Genomic DNA, 20,665 nt, shown 5'->3' with positions numbered 1-20,665 from the left:
ATGAAAAGACTCAAAGTAGGACCATTCCAACTTCAGCAGACATTCATTCCTTTGGGTTCCTGGGAGGGCTGAGATAGCCCATGGGCTCCCGTGAACAGAGAGACAGAAAACCAACAAGGAATGGGCTTTTTTTAGATTTGGGCGTCACTTGCCATCTCTTCCAGCCTTGGCTTGCTCTTCTTGTCAGAGAGAAGCAAGAACAGTGCACTGAAGGGCTAGAGGTAATGGAAGAGCCAGAAAAGTTAGTCAGGCAGCTACTGGAATCTAATCGTGATTAAGTGCTGTCAAGGGCAAGCATTGTGGCTGAGGACTGGACTGGGGCTTGGGTTCCGCCAAAGACATGGCTCTTGCTTTGATCCTTTGCGTGGATTCACCTCTACCCTTCAGAATGCTCTCCTGAGAAATTTCCACCTTGCCCCTCAATCAGCAACCTGAAGTAAACCCAGCTTTGCTTGAAGTATGAATTACATTTAAATTATGACTTAAATTCGGTATTTTTCCCACATACTAAGTCTCTGGCACCAAGATGAAGCAAAAACAAATAAGTGATTCTATCTTATCCTAGTGGAATTTTTGTGTTGCGGTAAAAATAAGTTTATTTTTCTGAAGCAATTTGAAAGCCACGTAAGAAAAGGTTAAGACTGTACTTGAATCTATAGTATCTGGATCATTGAGTCTCGGGGGAGGGGGGGTGACTTTGCATAGCAGCAGGCATTTGGCAATGTTTGGAGACATGTCTTTGGCTGTCACAACCCGTGGAGTGCTATGGTGTGGAGTGGGTAGAAGCTCGGAGCAGGCTAAGCATCCTGCCAATATAGGCCAGCCCTCCCATACAAATGTCAGCGGCACGGAACTTGTGAAATCCTGATTTCGATCCAAAGTCTCTCTTACTGCTGGGTAGGGTCCGCTCTGAACAGCACAGACTTTGGGGTCAGAAAGCCCTGGCAGGTGGAGACAACATGGCCTCAGGCCGGTGGATGCCTAGGAACCTCCATTTCCTTAGCTGTGACAGGCTGGGAGGGGCGGCAACAGTGATGTGGGTGATCACTCAGCCGCAGTTCCGTCCCCCACCTCTTCCCATTCTGCCCATCTTGTTGCCAGCGTGTCATTCCTCTTGTGAGGGAACCCTCTCCAGGAATTTCTGTGTGCCAGGGACTCCCACTGAACAGCTGATTTCCCTGCCACCCATTCCATAGGCAGAAGCTTTACTGGGCCATCTGCAAAGTGGAATCCTGTTCCTAATAAACTCACATTTTCTCAGTGACATGTGCTGTGTCTTGCTGGGGGTGACCCTGATCAGCCCTGTGCAACTCTTCAAGCTGGTGGATTTGCGGGCATTCTGACCCAGAACGCTGTCTCTTGATTGCTGTTCTGGTGGCTGTTGGATGGCGCTTAGTTAATAATGGGGAATTTGTTTGCTAACCTAAATACAAGGATTAGGTCACACAGGCTATTCAAAGTCTGGAGCAGGCTGGAGAGCACCTAAGGCCCGGGTTTGGGTTTAGATGAGGGGCATCTTAAAGAGAGTTCTGTTGGTGGAAGGAAACAGAAAACCTGGAAGACTCGAAGGTACATTAACGTCAACTCCCCTGCACCTGGCAAAGCCTGGCTGCCAGCTGCCCTTTCATTCAAGGGATCCTGGAAAGGTGCACAAGCGTTCTCCATCCATCAGAGGGACCCAAGAGAGGGTAGTTGGATGTCATAGCAGTGCACTTCGATGTCTGAAGCACTTTGGCGGAGGTTGTTCGCGCCCCACCTTGGGAACGCTCATGAGGTCTGGCAGGTGCCATTCCCGCTTCGGAATCGCAGCGCCTCCCCTTCTCCCCGCTGTCTTCCTCGAGCCTGCTTCACTTGTTGCTCTTCGCCATGGGAGGAACTCGTCCTGCGATTAGCGCACATTCCTGCCGACCACGGTTGCCGTGGTTACCCCGGCGGGCGCTCCAGCCACTGGGTCAGCCTTGCGCCCGTTGTCGGCGCCAACACCCCCGCGCCCACCCCAGGCGGGGAGGAGGCCCTGGTAGAGAAAAAGGGGGTAGCCTTTGAAAGACCGGCGGGAGACAGTCCTTGCTTTTTCTCCCTAAGCCAGCTGCCTCCATTCAAGCGTGCAGGTTCGCGTTCTCACGCGAGCTGTGCAGAGGACTTGGTGGAGTGGCTGTTGATGAGGGAGCTTCAAGAAAAGACCGGGATTCAGCAATGAGACGGAGGAGGGGGGATCCCACCGTCCAAGAACTACCCTGCGTGCCCTTCCGTGGGTGTCTGCCTGGGCCCCTGAGACCAGCAGAGGGTTTTTTTGTTTTTGTTTTTGTATCTTTATTTCAGTCTGATGGTCAGAACACAGTAAAATGTCACACTGCCCCCAAACTCAGTTTCCTCCCTCCAAGACACCCCAACCTTCTCCACATGATTTCTGAGTCAAGACCAGCTATACCTGACCATTTCAGTCTCGGGTCCAGCCAAGCCCCTTCCCTTGCAGAACTTGCATCTACGCACTCTCCGGGCCTGGAGGTTGGATCACTGGAACCGTTTGTGCAGGCAGACTACTTTGCAAGCATTCTCATGATTGGGTTCTTCCTGTGTGACAGGGCGTGGATGTCTTTTAAGGAGACCATACGGGTAAGACATTCAGTAATGGTTTTCCAGTCGCAGCTTTCAAAGGTGCTGAGAATGCCAAGTCTCCAATATTTCCCATATCCAAAAATTGCACTTTAATTATATACATAGAGTGATAATGCCACAAACCCACATCTCAGGAGGACTTACTGAATAGTAGGAGAACAGAAACCAACTGCTGTACGTTTCTGCGGTAAAGAAATGCCAGTGCTGAGGGCCAGTGAGATATTGGGGGAAGAAAATAGTGGACTAGAAGTGAGCGGACTGAAGTTCTCTTCCTGGCCCTATTGTTAGTCAGCTGTGCACTGCAGATAAGATTCTTAAATACATACATATTCATATACAAATTCTTTCTCTTTTTCTTTCTTTCTTTCTTTCTTTCTTTCTTTGAAAGGCAAGAGTTACAGAAACAGAGGAAGAGACACAGAAATAAAGATTTTTACCTGGGCCCAGCACAATGGCTCACTGGCTAAATCCTCGCCTTGTAAATGCCAGGATCCCATGTAGACACCAGTTTGTGTCTCAGCAGTTCCACTTCCCATCTGGCTCCCTGCTTGTAGCCTGGGAAAAATGTAGAGAATGGCTCAAAGCCTTGGGACCCTGCACCCACGTAGGAAATCCAGAGGAGGTTCCTGGCTCCTACTTCAGATCAGCTCAGCTCAGGCCATCACAGTCTACCTGTATATCAGCCTTTCCAATAAAAATAAATCTTTTTTTTAAAAAAAAGAATAAGATTTTTCATCTGCTGGTTCATTCCGCAGAGGGCCTTAAGGGCCAGGAGCTTCTACCAGGTCTCCCTCATGGGTGCAAGAGCCCAAGCGCTTGGACCAACTACGGCAGCTTTTCTAGGCCATTAGCTGGGAGCTAGATTGAAAGTGGAAAGCCAGGACAGGAACCGGTATCCATATGGAACACTGGTGTTGCAGGCTGCTCAGTCCACTATGCTACAGCACCAGTCCCAATGGCAAGTTACCTCCTTGCTCTGAGCCTGCGATTCCTGAAAGCCCGTGTTGGGGTGTGGATTCGATGACCTAGGTGGTCCTTCCTGGCTATGAAGTATGAATCTGCATTTCTGTGTTGAATAGAAGAAATCAGTGCTTTAGGCTAGGCCTATAATCATTGCCCAAAATGACTGAAGCATGTATTTATTAACAGTTAATTGCAGATGGTTCAATAGCAGTCATTGAACAGAGACGATTCCCTGCCAGAATTATTCTTATCTGAGACTATAATTTAAAGTGCACTAAAATGTAAAATACATAAAAAGGAAAAGTAAACATATGAAATGCTTAAATACATGCTTTATAAATACATGTAAAAGACAAGGAGGCTCTATCTGTATTTGTGAAGGATAGTCATAAACTATATTTATTGAATGCCTGGTTGCCATGGGAATACAGAATAAAAACAGAGATGCATGTACTCTTTGGAAATTTCCAAACTATTTGGGATTTCCAATAGCCATAGAAACAACACTTGAAAACAGCCATGGAAACATCTTTACAGTTAAAGGGGCCAGAGCCAGGGGAGAGAAGCATTTTGGAAGAGCAGGAGCTGAGATGAGTGCATCTGAGGAAATCTTGCAAGTGGGATGGAGCTGAGATGTGCATTCAGGGAGGAGACAGGGACACAGGGAGCTGCATTCCTCACTGTTGTAATAGACAGGTCACGCCCACAACCTCGGAGGTTCAAAGACATTATGGAGATATCCACGCTTCCAGCAGTGGCTCCATCACGAGGGTGAAGGACGTGTTGGACATGCACTAAGCATTGTGCCCATTGCTGTCAAAATGACTGAGTAGCCAGATCTATGATCTGAAAAGGAGTTTGTCCTAAACCTAGGCTTTATGCACTTGTCATTGAACTTTGAAGCCTTGTAGTGATCATCAGAGCTTGGATTTAAGTTTTAGGAGCAGAAACAAGCACAATCCTTTTGATGAAAATGTTTAATATGTATTGTCTCTCTGTAATGACTTCCTTAAAAAAATAGCTTAGCCTGTGATGGTTCAACTCCCAGGATTTGGGGGCAGGTGGAGGGTTGAGGGGGCAGGGTGCAGTGATTCATTCATCCACTCCCTTAGATGACAAGATGACATTTGGGGATGCTCCAATAACCGACATGTGCTTCTGGCATGGGAACCCGAGGTCAGGCTCAGGAGTGCCAAATGTCCTGCAGGACATTTCATGGTGCTGGATGCATGGATGTTTTCTTCATATTTTCACTGTTGAGCTTACTTCCATCTGAAATGGAAGGTACTATAACGAGCAGTGAATCAGAAGTATTAGCCAGAAGCTTAGCCCACCAAACAATCAGGATTTGCTGCTAGAAACACTTAGAAATCCTGGTGGGTGGGTAAGGGGCTGGGGTCACCGTGTGTAACAGCGGAGGCACTTCTATGCTGCCGATGGAGGCACACATAAAAGGGATCACTGTGGCCAGGAGACACGTGAAAAGACCTGGAGGGGCATGGCGAAGAAGTGCAGCCTCGGATCAGGCTCTGTCAGAATCTGTGCTGGAACTCTGCATGGTAGAGATGTGACCAAAAACACCTCAAATGCAAATCCCAGGAAAGAAGGTGCCTAAGCTTTACTAAGAGAAAAGCACTACTCCTAGAATCTTGGGAGAGGGTTAGGAGGACATGGTTTGTTGTGAAATGTGCAAAGACAGTACTCCAAATAGAAGTGGGAAAGCAGGCAGGGACTCAGGCTCTAGGGAAAAGCCCTGTGTCCTCTTGACTCCTGATGTCAAAGATGCAAAGAGGGTTGATGAGAACACACTTGGCTGGAAGAATGTCTTGGAGTTTAGAAGGTCTTTGGACATGGAAGCAAATAACAGAAACTGAGTTCTTGGACTCGCGTTCTTGGACAAGGTGCATGGGCATGGGCTAGACTGTGAGTTTCCTGAGTATCTCAGAAGATCGTGTCTTGTTCCTCCCTGTCTCTGCCTGGCACAATATCATTTGTCAAATGAGTGAATGAATGACTCAAGAAGGGAGGGACAGAAGGAGGACTTGGAGATTTTCCAGAAGTGAGATGGTTCCCAGGAAAACATACAAAAAGTTCAGCTGGGGATAATGTCAAGGAGACAGTGGCAGAAAACAGCTGAAACAGAAAATTATATAGGCAATGTATATATATATATACGAACTACTATATAAAAATATGTTATATATAACATATAAGTTATGTTATATATAACATATTAATATATCAGATATGTTATATAAATTCTATGTATTACATATATTATATATATAAAGTATTTGTTCACAGTGGATATTTCTACCCTGAGCATTCAACCCAAAGTGTGTGAGCATGTTTGGCTATGGAGTTTGTGACAGTTCGATTAGAAACTGGCACTTATGCCTGTACAAACTATTAGTATGCCTGGTTCATTCAGTCTATTCATGTGGAATGTTCTTCAAAGTAGTGGAATCTGCAAAGTTTGGGGAAAACTGTGAGTGCTTATATGAAAACTATTTTCTACTGATGCTTTGAGCTTCAGCTTGAAAAGAGTAAATGCAGCCTTCTATTTGCAGGGTCTGCTTCCCAGCCTCTCCTCAGACATTAAAATGACTTGCAATTGCCACTCATAAGCTGAAAATCCTGGAAGCGTAACAATGATTCATACATGGTGGTCAGTGGCTCATGTACTTACCGCCATTGTTGAGACACTAATACGAGACCTTCCTTAGATGTGCTGGACTGGAAGCGACGACAGCACATTGCTAAACAACAATAGCATTTTGGAGGAATTGTTGGGAAGAAGCTGGAAGCCAAGTGATTTTTAGGTATATAGGATTTCAGCAGAGATCCAATATTTAAAAATGCCTGCAGTTCCAACAGAATGGAAGTCATGATATGAAAGCCGGAGAGCTCTGCACTGTCTCTGCTGTTGATATAATTGAGTGGTAATGTCTGCTGTTCCGAAACACCTCCGGAATTCTGACTTCCAGAAACATTGTTTCACCTGCTTTACTGCAAGAGTCTGTCACTCATTCCACTTGTGGCAACACTACACCAATGCATTATGGGATGCTTCCACCTTCTTCTGAAGCTTCAGTTGCTGGCTGTGGCTTCAGAGAGAGTGATGGATGTCTTCCTGCCACAGGGACAAGCCCTGTGAACCTCCTGCCTGTATTTCTGGTAACACTCTCTCCTTAGTTTAATGTTATTGATCACAACAGTATAAAAGTCAAAATAAAAATGGAATCACCACTATAGTTCTTCCCTAATGCTCATGCCAGATCCCCAGAAATGAAGGATGAACAATTTGGTATATAATAGTGCTGGTTTGAATTGTAATGTGATCATAGATGCCTTCTGTGTATGGAAGCAGTCCTAGCATCATCAAGGTAACGTGACAGCCTAGGAGTGGAGGTGGGGAGAATCCAGCCTCTGTGTTTCATTTACACACAGATATATCTCTGTGAATAAATCCTTCAACATTGCAAATGCATAATATTTTGTGTGATTTTTCCAATGTTTTAAAAACATGTCAGAGCTGACAGTTGCTGCATTATTAACATGCCATTTGGGATACTTGCACCCCATATTGCAGAACCTGGATTTAAGACCTGGCTCGGCCCTTCACTCCAGCTTCCTGCTAACGTGCTCCTTGGGAAGCAGCTTGGGTCCCTGCCGCCCACGTGGGAGACATAGATTAAGTTCCTGGCACCTGGCTTTGGCCTGGTACAGTCCCAACTGTTGTAGACATTTGAGACATGTCTGGGCAGGTGGGAGATTCTCTCTGACTCTCTGACTTTCAAATAAGTTAAAAAAATATAAATATGTTAATTGCCATATACTAAAATAATAGTATTGGACATAAAATGTGAGGTCTAGTGTAATTGGATGAACTGCAACCAACACATTCTCATGGGACAAGTGGCCAGAAATGAGAAGTAGCGGGCCTGGCGCTGTGGCCTAATGGCTGAAAGTCCTAGTCTTGAACGCGCCAGGATCCCATATGGTCGCCAGTTCTAATCCCGGTGGCCCTGCTTCCCATCCAGCTCCCTCTTGTGGCCTGGGAGAGCAGTCAAGGACAGCCAAAAACCTTGGGACCCTGCACACGTTTGGGAGACCCGGAAGAAGCTCCTGGCTTCTGGCTTCAGATTGGCACAGCTCTGGCCGTTGTGGTCACTTGGGAAGTGAATCATGCGACAGAAGATATTTCTTTCTGTCTCTCCTCCTCTGTATATATATCTGACTTTGCAATAAAAATAAATAAATCTTTAAAAAAAAGAAATGAGAAGTAGCAGCCTTCTTAAAAACACTGTCATTTACCACACCCTTGGTGTTGTGTGCTGTGTTACATCTGGCCATCTGCACTCATTTGCATTACCTGCTGATCCCCAGAGATATCTGAGTTTACAACTCCAATAACTGAAATAAGATTTGAAGCCTAAACATGATCTAGGTAGCTTGATTATATAATTTTTGTTCAAAATAGGACACCATGAGTAAAAAGGATCCACCTAAAATTATATAAGGACAATAGGCATAAACCAGAACTGTCCCAGACAAGGAAAGATCTATCCTATTTTTCTATTCTATTCTATTCTATTCTATTCTATTCTATTCTATTCTATTTATTCTAATTCTATGTTAACTCTATTTATAGACGCTTTCATTTTATGATAAGAAAACTGAAAGCCAGAAATAGGAAGACATTTGCCCGAAGTAGCCACTGAGTGAGTTAATGACAAAGCTGCCCCAAGTACCTCAGGTCCTAGTCCACTGATTTTTCTGTAAAGTGTGCTCTGTGTAATAGGTCTGAGCAGCATATTGTCCATGAATTTATAGGCTGTTTTTTTTAGCTCAGAATTACCACATAGCTAATTTCCTGTGAGAGCCTACATAATGGTAGTGTATATTATCAATATCATTTCTATTCTGACTCTTAATTAAAGGTTTGGACCATAGCACATTCAGAGACTTTTAAAGCATTGGTGGGTTTGAAAACTAGGGAGTAAACATATGCAGAGCTTCTCAATTTTCTAGATCTAACAAGCAATATATTTAGCAGTGCTAATTGTCCAGATTATGGAAAGAAACCTATAATGTGTGCATACAACCAAATTCCATTAAGTAAATATCTGGTAACCAGCATGCTGAAAACATTATATATATTAATTTTTTGTCATTGGCTGTTGATGGGTCTTTACAATACATCCAGTATCTCAAATACTCAAATCTTGGGCCCAGCTGCCTGCTGCCTTACTTTGCTCTATTGCTAAGAAGTATTTGTACTAATTTCTCCACAGGAGATCAATACAGGTTGCTAATCACTTTCTCAGACTTTGGCCCCCAATCCCTGGCTGGTTTCCTACTCTAGGAAATAGTGTGAGCCATAAGGACACCTATTAACATTTTGTGAAGGCTGAGGCCAAGGACTAGCCTGCGAGGTCTCCTTCAGGACACCTTCTCCCATTGTCCCACTTGTTTCTTATTTGATCTTCCAAGGTCCCTGCAAATAGCAGAGCTTCATCTGCATAAACAAGGAAGCTGTTCCTGGCAATGCCACCAGCAGGGCTAGCCTAAGCCACCCACTTCACACTTCTCTTCCCATGGGGTATACTGCAGTCCCAGTTACCTTTCCATATGTTAAGACCAGTATCTACACAGGAGATATGGCCAGGACACACATTGTCACACTGGCCTCACAGAGTTGAAGAGATCCAAGAAAACAGGAAATGTGCACAGATCTCTTCTATTCCTGTTCCCAGCATCCTCCCCTAGTGTCCTGGAGAAGTCTCCCTTTTCTTTATCATTCTTCAAAGCGTCTTTTGGGAAGGTGCCTTGATGGATGATGGGAACCAGTGATCAACCATGACCTTTAGGCTGAAGATATGAAGCACACACATTGGTAATGTTGTTTCCCATGTATCTCAATAAACTTCAACAGGAAAAAGATGTTTTCTAAATAAACCAAATCAATTATGAGGAAAAGGATCCCTAGAGCTGAGCTTGGACAGTCCAATACCAACTTCGATGCCCTTGACTAAGATTTTGGTGATACTAATGTTGTTAAAAAGTTGTAGAGGACTCTCATCTGGTTTTTTTTTTTTTTTCGAGTTGTAAAATGCAATTACTAGAAAAGCTAAACTCCATGCTTGTTGCCTTTTCCTCTTTTCCGGACACAGTGCCATTGGATGCATGTCGCGCAGCCAGAGGAGGATCCAGTCACGTGATTAGGGACCTTGGTGACTTGTCTCCATCATGGGAATTTGTCAGCTTTTTCCTGGCACAACTAGGTAGCTTATTAGTCAAGTTTTGGCATGGTAGACATATCTGTCACATGGGCAGAAGTTTGTAACAGTATCTTCTTGCCAGAACAGGGTGAAAGCATTTCAGCACATCCTTCTATAAATAAGACTAGTTTTAAATAAACTACTAATCTCCTCCTTCATTTTCCAGAATCTTGTTTCCTGCACAGCTTCTTGCTTCCCAGAGTTTCCTGAGGGCACCTGTTCTGACACCAGTCTTGAAGCTTCTATGCCATATCGTGCAAAAGGCACTTGGGTCCACAGAGTGCCATCTGTGAGTGCCATATGGTAAAGCCATACCATGTGCACAGAGCATTTCTGAAGCCAGAAGGAGTATGGAAGAATGTGTTTCTAATCCAGCTTTATCTTTTCCTTGCCTTTGAAAATTTTAATCATTGAAATCTCTTTCGAGGCCATAAATAGAACCATATAGTGAGATTGTAAAAAATTGTTGAGTTAAAACCAAATATGTACTTTTGTTTTTATATGGACATGGGACTGTGTATGGATATATGAAAATGCAGATTGAACATATGGATACAGATGGGTTTGGCTCCCCAGTGAATTAGATGGAGAAGGATGTAGAAATGATTGGAAATGGTGTGTGTCAGGCTGCTCGAGCAGTTTGTCACTCTGAAGCAGAGATGTCCTCCTCCAAACAATTGGAGAGAAAGTTCTGCTTCTGCTTCACTTAGAGAGATGCCAAACAGCTCATTCTCATGACTGAGTCCCCCTTGATGTGCCTCTCACACCTCAGAGCATGGACAAGTGCCCCACATATGGATGGTACCAGTTGGAGCTGGGCTTCAAGCTGTGTTTTCCTTTGAAGTAACCTCTTACCTTCTTCTTTTCTTTCCACCTCTTCTAGGCAGGACAGGGCTGCTTGCTGATCTCTTGCCCAGTTTTGCTGTGGAGATTATGCCAGGTACTCAGTCATTTAACTCTTTATGTGCTAACATTCATCTGCCTTGCTTCTGCAGTAGTCACTAATTGCTCATTGCATTTATTTGCACATCTGTGTGTATGTGATTTTCTCCAGGATGACTAAACCCATTGGAAGAGCCTTTACATGGTATGCCTTATGTAACTGGACCTGAAAGAGTAATGATAATTAACATAGGCTGAGATGAAGGGGACCTGGTCCTCACTGTCAAGCACGCATGCTCTTTGCTGGTCTCCATATCCATCTCAGTATTTCAGCTGTATCCAGATAACCACAGTATTCTTAAAGGTGTTATTATTTACTTGCATTCCTTATTACCCCTAAATTATGGGTTTATGCACTCATTATTATACTCTCATGTTACTCAGTATCTTTTATAACATTATCAAAGTTAAAAAAAAAAACTTAGGAAAAGTATGCATCCCTCCTCTGATTCATATTACTTTGCATACAATCGCAGGAGCTTAATCGGCAACCTGAAGTTCCTGGAAGTTCATGATCACATGTCAAGGACACCTGCACCAAATTCATGTCTCCCTCTTTTCAAATAGCTTTAGAGGAGCACAGGAGCCTGCATCAGTTTGGTGCAGTGCTGCAGTCCATCCCTGAAGAAGGCTCAGGCAGAAGCAAGCATGGACCAGGGGGGACAACATACCCACATTCAAGGAGTAGGGAGGGGTGTGATGCCATCTGGCCTTTGAGGGCTTCTGCTAGAATCTTAAGAGTTACTTAATAGCAGCAGAGAGGTGTGAAATATCCCTGTGATTGGTTTCGACTTGATTCAGGTTGTAACAAAGATAACTCTTCACAGTTCAGCTTCACTAACTATTCTTCCATGAATTCCTCTAGTCTTTCCCCAAAGGTATTGTTGTTACTAATGTTACTCCCAAGGACACAAGCAGCTATTTCTCTGTGAACCACCTTATTCAGAGTTCTCTCAATAAAGAAACCTCCTTTCATCACAACGATAATGCTACACTGTAATACTTCAAACAAGATGTTCTAGCTCCATGATGCAGGAAAAAGTGACTATATTTTTCATGTCTTGTCCTAGATGCCTGACTTCCCTTCCCTTTTGACTCCAAGAATTCTCTCACAGATAATCTTTTTTTTTTTTTTTTTTATCAAATGTAACAAGAGACTCTTATCTGTGACTGCCTGTCCCAAATTGTAGCCACCACTCCATACAGCTCATGTAAATGTCCGGGATGACATTATGTTATTATGTTACTGCGAAGGCCAAGGCTTTCTGCTATCCATTGTCCTCAGTGTGCACACCTACCAGTCTGCTCCAGCAGGGCACAAGGCCTTCCCACTCCTTCCCTGAAGAGGATGACCTGGTTACTTTGAATGTATCTCAGAAGGATAAGCCAGGAGAAACATTCAGCAAGAATATGATGTCTGTTTTCCTCTTTTTCTTGTTTGTTTTCGGAACGCAGGTTGAATAATTTTACCATGATCACAAAGCTTTTTATATACAAACTATCTTATTCTCAAACTCTCAGTTGGATGTTCATTTAATTGAAGGGAAATTTAACAGCCCATATTTACAAAAAAACAATCTGCACTTGAGTTTCATTGTAAAGGGATGTTTGTTGCATGGCCTTCAACCAAAATGAATCACTGTATTATCTTGGCTTTGAAAGGAAAGCCTGGCTCACTCCAGTCTGTCCATGCCTCTGGGGGAACCTGGGTCTGTTAGCCAACTCTCAATAGCAAAATATTGAGATGAATCACATGAGGGTCAGTCATTTTTACCTAAAGCAAATAGAATATATTTCCTTTCACTTAATCCTTTGGATGGGCAAATGAAATAGAATTCATGTTCAGTCTCTGACAGAGCTGTGAAAATAGCAGCCAGCAGTGAGCAAATATACCCATCAATACACATGGCAGCCTTATCATTTGTCAAAGCTCTGAGCCTCTTAGCCTTTGGCTGTGCTGTCTCTCTACTATGGTCATCTTGAGTGTGATCGATTCCAGCCCTTTCTCTGGGGACAGAGTCCGTGTCATCTCTAACTGAGACGATGTCCCTGGTTTTCAGTAGGGGGAAACAAGTAGGATGATTATCCAGATAGAAATAAAAGGTTTGGGTATCAAGTTTGGGTGCTGAGTCCAGGAAACATGCTTTAGGGACAATGTACAGGGAAAGGAGATGAATGCATGAGGGACCCAGACCACCAGGATGGTTTATCTTTGGGCCATATGGACTCAGAGACCTTTTTAATTCTTCATCTGGATTTCCACTGTTATGGGAAAGATTAACTTGGGAAACATGATACATATTCATAGATCATTGCTGCATAGCCCGAGCAGGCAGAGTTTCCTCAAGCACTAGCCAGGAGTCTTTGTGCACTTGTCCCATCCTTGTCCTGACACTACCATCAGTTAAATAAGCCCTTTCCCTGACAGCAGAACCTGCCAAATCCCCCATTTGTTTTGTGCCAGTCCTTCTTTACTCCCAGTAGGATGTAGGTGACCTTCCCTCAACCCTTTCTGAGTTCCTTTTGGGTTTGGGTCTTTTTTGCCCAGGCTCTGAGTGTGTCCTGCCTCCGAAAGGGTAGCCATCTCAAATGCGCATTTCTTTGTGCGTCCTTCCAGAGTGGGTGTTCATTGGCCTGGTGATCCTGGGAATCTTCCTGTTCTTCGTGCTCGTGGGGATCTGCTGGTGCCAATGCTGCCCTCACAGCTGCTGCTGCTACGTCCGCTGCCCGTGCTGCCCTGATTCATGCTGCTGCCCTCAGGCCTGTGAGTAAAGCGCCCAATGGGGGAGAGGTGGAGTGATTGAAAAAAAACAGCCACCTTCTATCTGACAGTTGTGTGCCCCAGGCTCTCCTGCCACCCAAGGAGCTGACCTCCTCTGCGGGGAGCCCCTGGACTCAGGGAGGCCCATTTGTGTTTGCCTCCTCACCTGCATGCACATGTCTATGTTTTTGATCCACACCTGTCACCCATGCATTCCGTAGCCTCACTGACTCTCCTGACCATAGGAAAGGTATGTTCTAGATGGTGAGTTTGTGGGGTAAGGTGGTGCCCACTCCTCATTCCCTGGCCCATTTCCCTCCCATGCAGAAACACTCTCCCTTGCCCCGCCCACCACCTATTGTCAACAGAGCACACATACTGCAGCCTTCCGCAGCATCCACAGATGAGCCTCATTTTCATGATGGGATAAGCTACTGCAGGGGCCGGTCCTCAGTTAGGGATTCACCATCTTCCTTTACTGCCTTAGCCCATTCAGGGATGATATCTGCCCTTCCCCCCCACTCTCCCCATAAATCAGACACATCTTGGAAGAGAGAGAGAGACAGACTCTATATGTGAACATCATTAGAAGTAGTTTCTACAAGTAAAGGGTAGCTAGTTTTTGGAAACACAGAGGAGGGTCCACATGCAGGCCCCCTGGTTGCACTCCTTTTCCAGAAGAGGTTCCAGATCCTCCTGGGGTCACCCCTGAGCAGCCCCCAGAGGAGCCTCCTGCCAAGGGGCGGAGACAGCCTCTGCTCAGTGAGATTAGGAGAGCAGGCTGCCGCTGTCACCTGCAATGCTGCTGTGACAGCTCCCAGAACTGCTTAATTGCTCAGAGGCCAGGTACTAAACACTATAATTCCTTCTGCCAGCGCCTTTCAGCAAATCCGGAGGAGTCCAAGAGAGTGGGGGAGGGTGGCTCTGAGGAATCAAGTCGGGCCCCTGGCACACATGCTCACGCGCGCGCACACACACACGCGCGCACACACACACACGGGGACTCTCATAAGCACATCCCCAGGGATTTTTGTTATGAGGGTTGTGGAGGGTGGGACGACATAATCTCTCTTGCTCTTCATCTCCCTTCACAGTGTATGAAGCAGGGAAGGCAGCCAAGGCCGGGTACCCTCCCTCAGTCGCTGGTGTGCCCGGCCCTTACTCCATCCCCTCTGTCCCTTTGGGAGGAGCCCCCTCTTCTGGCATGCTGATGGACAAGCCGCATCCACCTCCCCTCGCACCAAGTGACTCCACTGGAGGAAGCCACAGTGGTAATTCGTAGTTGCAGACTGCACTGCCTCATGGTTGTCTTGGGCTCCCACTCTGCTTCCTTGCTGATTGGTATACTCGATTCAGGGGTGCATCTTTGGATAATGGTTATCTTCACCCAGAAATGGGGGATCCTTCTTAGCTGCATCGTTATATTTTGGAGTGCATACCAGGCTTCCCCTGAACCAAGCTCCCCCGACCCCCAGATCCTCAATGACTAAAATTCGAGGAAAAACAAGATCCCTTTTCAATGTTGATCATTCAGTTACTAAATATTGTGTCTAGCTAGTGTGCAGGACTGTGCTAGGTGCCCTGAGGGACAGCAAGAAATGAAGGATGTAGCTTCACCAGGAAGCAGTACAACTTAGCAGGGCAAGAGAATCAACCTTTATAATGTCAAGCAGTGGCTATGGGGTCTGCTACTGAAAATTCAAACAAGTAAGGGTTACAGAAGTCTTCAGGGAAGGGGTGAGATTTGAGCTGGGCCCAGAGGAATGAATCGGACTGAGGAGGTCAGAGAGGAGATGTTGATCAGCCCAGACAGGAAACCCAGAGCTGGGAAAACAGAGTGTCTGAGAGTGTCCAGATTGTCAGAAGAAGGTGGCAGGATGTAGAGAAGCCAGAGTCGGGAGGGCCTTGAGGCCCTTCCAGAAGAGCTGGTGTTGGTGAGAGTCCTGCAGGCAGATGCCAAGGTGAGCTGTAAGTAGGAGAGAATGGAGCCAGAGGCTAGGGCCAAGATGTGATTGGTGTGGTTCAAGTATGGCAATGTGAGCATCTGGATTCTAGTAGAAACAATGGAGTCCAAATGTATGGGTAAATCTGAGAGATATTCTGAAAGACACAAGTGAGACATTCAGCAAGACAGGCTCCAAGGTGACCCTTCATTGCAGCTCCCAGACAGAAATGAAATCATTAAGGAGAGCGATTTAAGGGGAGGACAGCTTTCATCTGGAGCCTGGTGAATTCGCAGCGATTGTCGGGGGTAAGGAGTAGAGGTTTGGGACAGGTAGTGGAGTGAGTGATTGGTTTCTGAGCCCCTAGATGTGACTGAGCTGGTAGGGTTGCTAACACAGACATCTCTTCCCTGGAAGTAACTGGACTGCCTTCAGTGGGTGGTGGGAAGGGCCCACAGACCTCTTAATGAACTGTCTCCACCTGGCTGAGGAAGGAGTGGCTATCCTCCATGAGTAATCAGTATTTATGTTTTTCTCTCGCTGGAACTATTAGTGGAATCCTGACGTCTGAGGCTGAGAATGAGTCACAGACTGAGAAGTGAAAGTTAATGATTAAGAACACGATGGGAACTGGGGCGGCAAAGACCATGTCATCCATATCCCTTGCAGGAGGGAGTGGGCTAAAGAGACGTGAATGGAGCCTGTCTTATACTTGCCATTGATTGCTTTTTCTCATCTTGTTTCACCTTCCTTCCCCCTGCAACTCTTTTTCGCTTGCTTTGTGTTTAGTGGATTCCCGTCATAAAATGACCCTTGTTTGTGAAGGCACATCCTATCTCCTTCTGGCAGTCATCTTTCCATGCCCCCATATAACTAACTGCAATTATAAGTTCCTTTAAAAATGGGAAAATGTATTATCACACACAACATGAAATCCCGAGGAAGGATGGTTCCAGAATATGGTTAACTGAACAGATCAGGTGGTATTACTGAGGGACCTTACCCATTCCATCTTTGTTCTGTGGCTCCCCTCATACTTCCGGTTTGTCTGCTGCAGTTGTTGGTACTCGGATATAAAGGTGTGCTTCAAAAAATATTAAATAGATAAATAAATAAATAGAAAAAATAAACAACAACAACAACAACAACAAAAGGTGTGCTTCATCTTTGATAGTGAGGAAAACTTTTCCAGGAGCTCTTCTCCCATCCAGCACTCCTTCTTGCGGATTTATTTGCAAGAAATGTAGCCCACTCCTTGCTAAACTAGACTGGCTTGAACCTCATTATGACTCACCTCTTTGGCTTAAATAACTGTTCACCTTGGACATGAACAATTGAGGCTCATGTTAAAGGGAGAGCTGGCAACTGGTGATGATCTCAGCTAGCAGGGCCATGTCATTGGCTAACAGAATCAAGACAGGGTTCTTCATAGCTGCCACTGGGCATATTTCTGTACCACGGTCCCACTGACAGTCTTAGTGGTAGGATTTGACTACTCCTCCTTTAAGGAGGAAGGCCTGGGCCAATTTTCCATGCAGATGATTTTCTACAGAATGCTAAAAACATTAAGAAATGCTGACGCATAAAAATGTAAATTTAGCCTATTTTATATTTATATGCTACTTCAATTTTAGGGCAATCATCTAGCAACAGTAATTTTTCAGATTACACTGGCACACAATAGTCTTTTAAACACTCTTTGTAGTTGAAAGGGCTCCTTGGATGAGCTGTGTATGGTCCAGCCAGTTGCATACTGAATGGGGGAGAGAGAAGAGGCACCCTGAGTTCCCCTCCCACGCTTCCTAGCTGCTACATGGAGCCTTCTCCATGGCAGTGATGGAAGTCTGTCTCCTCCTATACCCTTCAGGATCCTCTGCCTTCAGCTTTGTCAGGGCTCTCTTCCCTTGTATCAAATGGCCACTCTACCCCGTTCCCACCTTACACTTTCAGCCTTTCCTTCAAAGTCCAAACATGCCCTAGCCTTTTTCATTAAAACACAGCAACAATTTACAAAATAATTGCAGCCCTCTGCTGTTGCTTCTTGGTCCCTTTTCTCCTCCTCAAGCCAAACTCTTGGAAGGAGCTTTGAAGAGTCAACATCTGTTGCCTCTGCTCTCGCCAACTCCTTAAGTCATTTCCATTCAACCATTGCTTTTGTCACTCTGCAAACCAAGACTGCCTCGTTGCTAAATCTAACAGATGCTTGCAGTCCTTACCTCGCCTCTTTTCTCAGAAGTGTTTGCCACCCCAATCCACCCACCCTTCTTTGTCTCCATTAATACTTTATTCTGTAATTTATCCAGGCAGTTCTTCCTCTGTGTATCCTGCAGATGCTGCTGTTCTTGTTTTATTTAAGGTCCTCTCCCTGTGAAATTGTATCAAGCACCATGGCTTCATCCACCATCTATATGCTGATGACTACTGGTCATTTTCTCTCACCTCTCTTCTGCTCCTTAGTCCTGTATATTTCACTGCCTGTGGAGGTAACTCCTCAAGCCTTTCAGAAACCTCAGTGCCCAGACAATCAAATCAACCACCTCAAACCAGCTTCTGTATTCCTTATTTCCAGAAGGCCTCATTGTCTACCTGCTCGTCCAAGCCAGAAGCAGGGACTTCATCTTCCTCTCTTCCTTCTTCCTCACTTTCCCCATTCAGCTGTCACCAACTCCTTAAGACTGCACCTCAAAATAGCCTTGCACTGGCTCACTCTTCTCTCTGCAGCTGCTGCTGTGCTAGTCCTGTTGCCATCACCTCCCACCTTACTGAATGCAATTACCTCTTACCTGGTCTCTCCCCATCGGCTCTTCTCTGCTCAAATTCATTTTATTTCAATCTCCTTGGCCTCCACTAATCCTTTGTGTAAAAGAATTGAGTAGGCAAGTAGGATTGTGAATGTCATTTTCAAAATTAATAAGAATGTGTGTCTATATATATGCCTACTGTATGTGTACAGAGGATATGCAAATTTTAAGAATCACATCTCCCACTACTGAGCTGCTGTCACCCTGGGGGTGGGATCTGGCAGCTGTTCCATCATCCATAAACAGCCTTACTTAGCTCATTAAGACAGGACAGGAAGAATAATGCTTTATCCATGGATATCTGCCTCTGAGATGTTTTTTTGCAAGTTTCACAAGCTGGATTTGGGCTGTAAAAAAGGGAAATTAGCTGAAAATTAATTTAAATTCTTTATAAAATTTGCTGAAAATATTGTTTGACGTCAAAATGAATATCCCAATATCTACTCTCCAATAAAACCAAAGTTGGCAAGGAAGACACATAAGAGAAACTGGAGAATGAAGAGCCACACTAGCCAAAGGACTCGGCCCAACCTGCCCCTGAAAAAAATTACAAATCATCCACTGACCCTATACTGAAAAATCCCCAGGGGAAAAAAAAAGCCATTGCCCAGATCTGCTGGACTTTAGCCAACAGTCAATCCGTTTCTTATGAAAATATCATCACATATAAGAGCATTTTCTGATTCTCAGGGAGACTGCAGATAGAGATCATTCTTACACCATGCTATATGTTTTCGAATAAAAAAATGTTTTCATTGACTGCCTACAAATTTCCCTATTCTCCAGGAATTTATAGTCTAGCAGGATGGTTGCGGGGGCTCATGAATGGAAATAAAGTGAGTGAGAAACACAAGGTAGTACATGGGAAAGACTTTATAATGTGGGCTCAGGAAGGAGAATCTCATTTTTTGGAGAAAAACGATGAAAGAAAGTTTTCTGGTATTTGATATGTTCCTAAGTGCATGTATGACACAAGGCCAGATTCTACCAGGATGAAAAGAATATGAGAATACTTCAAAACCTTGATGAGAAAGCCTGAGCTGTGGCATAGCTGGTTAAACCGTCTATGACACTGGCAAACCCATATGAGCGCCACTGGTCTTAGTCCTGGCTGCTCCAGTCCTGATCTGGCTCCATGCCAATGTGTCCGGGTAAGCAGCAGAAGATGGCCCACATTCTTGGGTTCCTGCCATCCCCATTGGAGATCTGGATGAAGTTCCAATCTCCTGGCTTCAGCCAGGTTCAACCCGGCCATTGTGGCCACTTGGGAAGTGAACCAATAGATCTTTGTCTATCTTTTGCTCTCTCTATGTGTAACTATGCCTTTCAAATAAATAAAAGAAGCGATTAAAAAAAAACCTTCATGAGAAAATGGGATTAAAAGATAAGCTTATTTTGGTGGCAACATCTTGGAAAGCCATGAATAGCTTTTTTTTTTTTTTAAGATTTATTTATTTTTATTGGAAAGGCAGATATACAGAGAGGAGGAGAGACAGAGAGGAAGATCTTCTGTCTGATGGTTCACTCCCCCAAGTGAGCACAACAGCTGGAGCTGAGCCAATCCGAAGCCAGGAGCCAGGAGCTCTTTCAGATCTTCCCCACGGGTGCAGAGTCCCACAGTTTTGGGCTGTCCTCGACTGCATTCCCAGGTCACAACAGGGAACTGGATGGGAAGTGGGGCTGCCAGGATTAGAACCAGCGCCCATATGAGATACTAGTACGTTCAAGGCGAGGACTTTAACCGCTATGCTATCACGCCGGGTCCAGCCATGAATAGTTTTTTCATGATGCTGATTCTTCATGGACTGTTTGGAGAGCCCTCATGATTTTGAGTTCTCTACAACTAAGCTTATCATTAAAAAAATTTTAAAACATTTTAAGGGGGGCCATTACCTAGATTTTCTAGCCATTTAAACCAATGGATGATGCTTTCAACATCTTCACAATTTAGACACATTAAAACAATTTAGGTTTCTGAAGTTGCTCACTGCTTTGGTGGAGAAGTTAAATCGGAAAGATTATAATACAGTGGAGAGGAATCTCTGATGACAATACAGAAGGCAAAACACTCATCTCCATTTGAGGCTATAGATAGTTAATTATAGTAACTATTAAGATTTTCAGGGCCGTGGCCTAGGGGCTAAAGTCCTCGCCTTGAACGCACTGGGATCCCATATGGGTGCCGGTTCTAATCCCAGCAGCTCCACTTCCCATCCAGCTCCCTGCTTGTGGCCTGGGAAAGCAGTCGAGGACGGCCCAAAGCTTTGGGATCCTGCACCCGTGTGGGAGACCTGGAAGAGGTTCCTGGTTCCCAGCTTCGGATCGGCGCGCACCGACCCGTTGTGGCTCACTTGG

General features: G+C 45.0%; 1 protein-coding gene and 1 long non-coding RNA gene across 6 annotated transcripts in view; one reads left to right on the top strand and one right to left on the bottom strand.

Moving 5' to 3' along the window:
- Nucleotides 1-20,665, top strand: part of ILDR2 (immunoglobulin like domain containing receptor 2) — a 56,220-nt gene that overhangs the window by 25,477 nt on the left and 10,078 nt on the right. For 2 of the 5 annotated variants that reach the window (XM_012928162.3, XM_058660578.1), the window contains exons 4-6: nucleotides 10,747-10,803; nucleotides 13,423-13,569; nucleotides 14,661-14,837. The exons of 1 other annotated variant lie outside the window; for it this stretch is intronic. In XM_012928162.3, coding sequence (XP_012783616.3) covers nucleotides 10,747-10,803; nucleotides 13,423-13,569; nucleotides 14,661-14,837 — 381 coding nt within the window. The remainder of the gene's footprint in view (nucleotides 1-10,746; nucleotides 10,804-13,422; nucleotides 13,570-14,660; nucleotides 14,838-20,665) is intronic. 2 more of the 5 variants (XM_058660577.1, XM_058660579.1) reach the window with 2 other exon arrangements.
- Nucleotides 12,669-19,717, bottom strand: LOC131479527 (uncharacterized). The gene is made up of 3 exons (XR_009244932.1): nucleotides 18,293-19,717; nucleotides 16,513-16,593; nucleotides 12,669-12,854 (listed from the first exon to the last, which is right to left on the bottom strand). It is a non-coding gene; the product is annotated as an uncharacterized LOC131479527 (long non-coding RNA).

This window comes from Ochotona princeps, chromosome 2 (genome assembly GCF_030435755.1).
Source record: "Ochotona princeps isolate mOchPri1 chromosome 2, mOchPri1.hap1, whole genome shotgun sequence".
Classification (NCBI taxonomy): domain Eukaryota; kingdom Metazoa; phylum Chordata; class Mammalia; order Lagomorpha; family Ochotonidae; genus Ochotona; species Ochotona princeps.
Note: the sequence above shows the minus strand (reverse complement) of the source record. Positions and strands in the feature narration are given on the sequence as shown.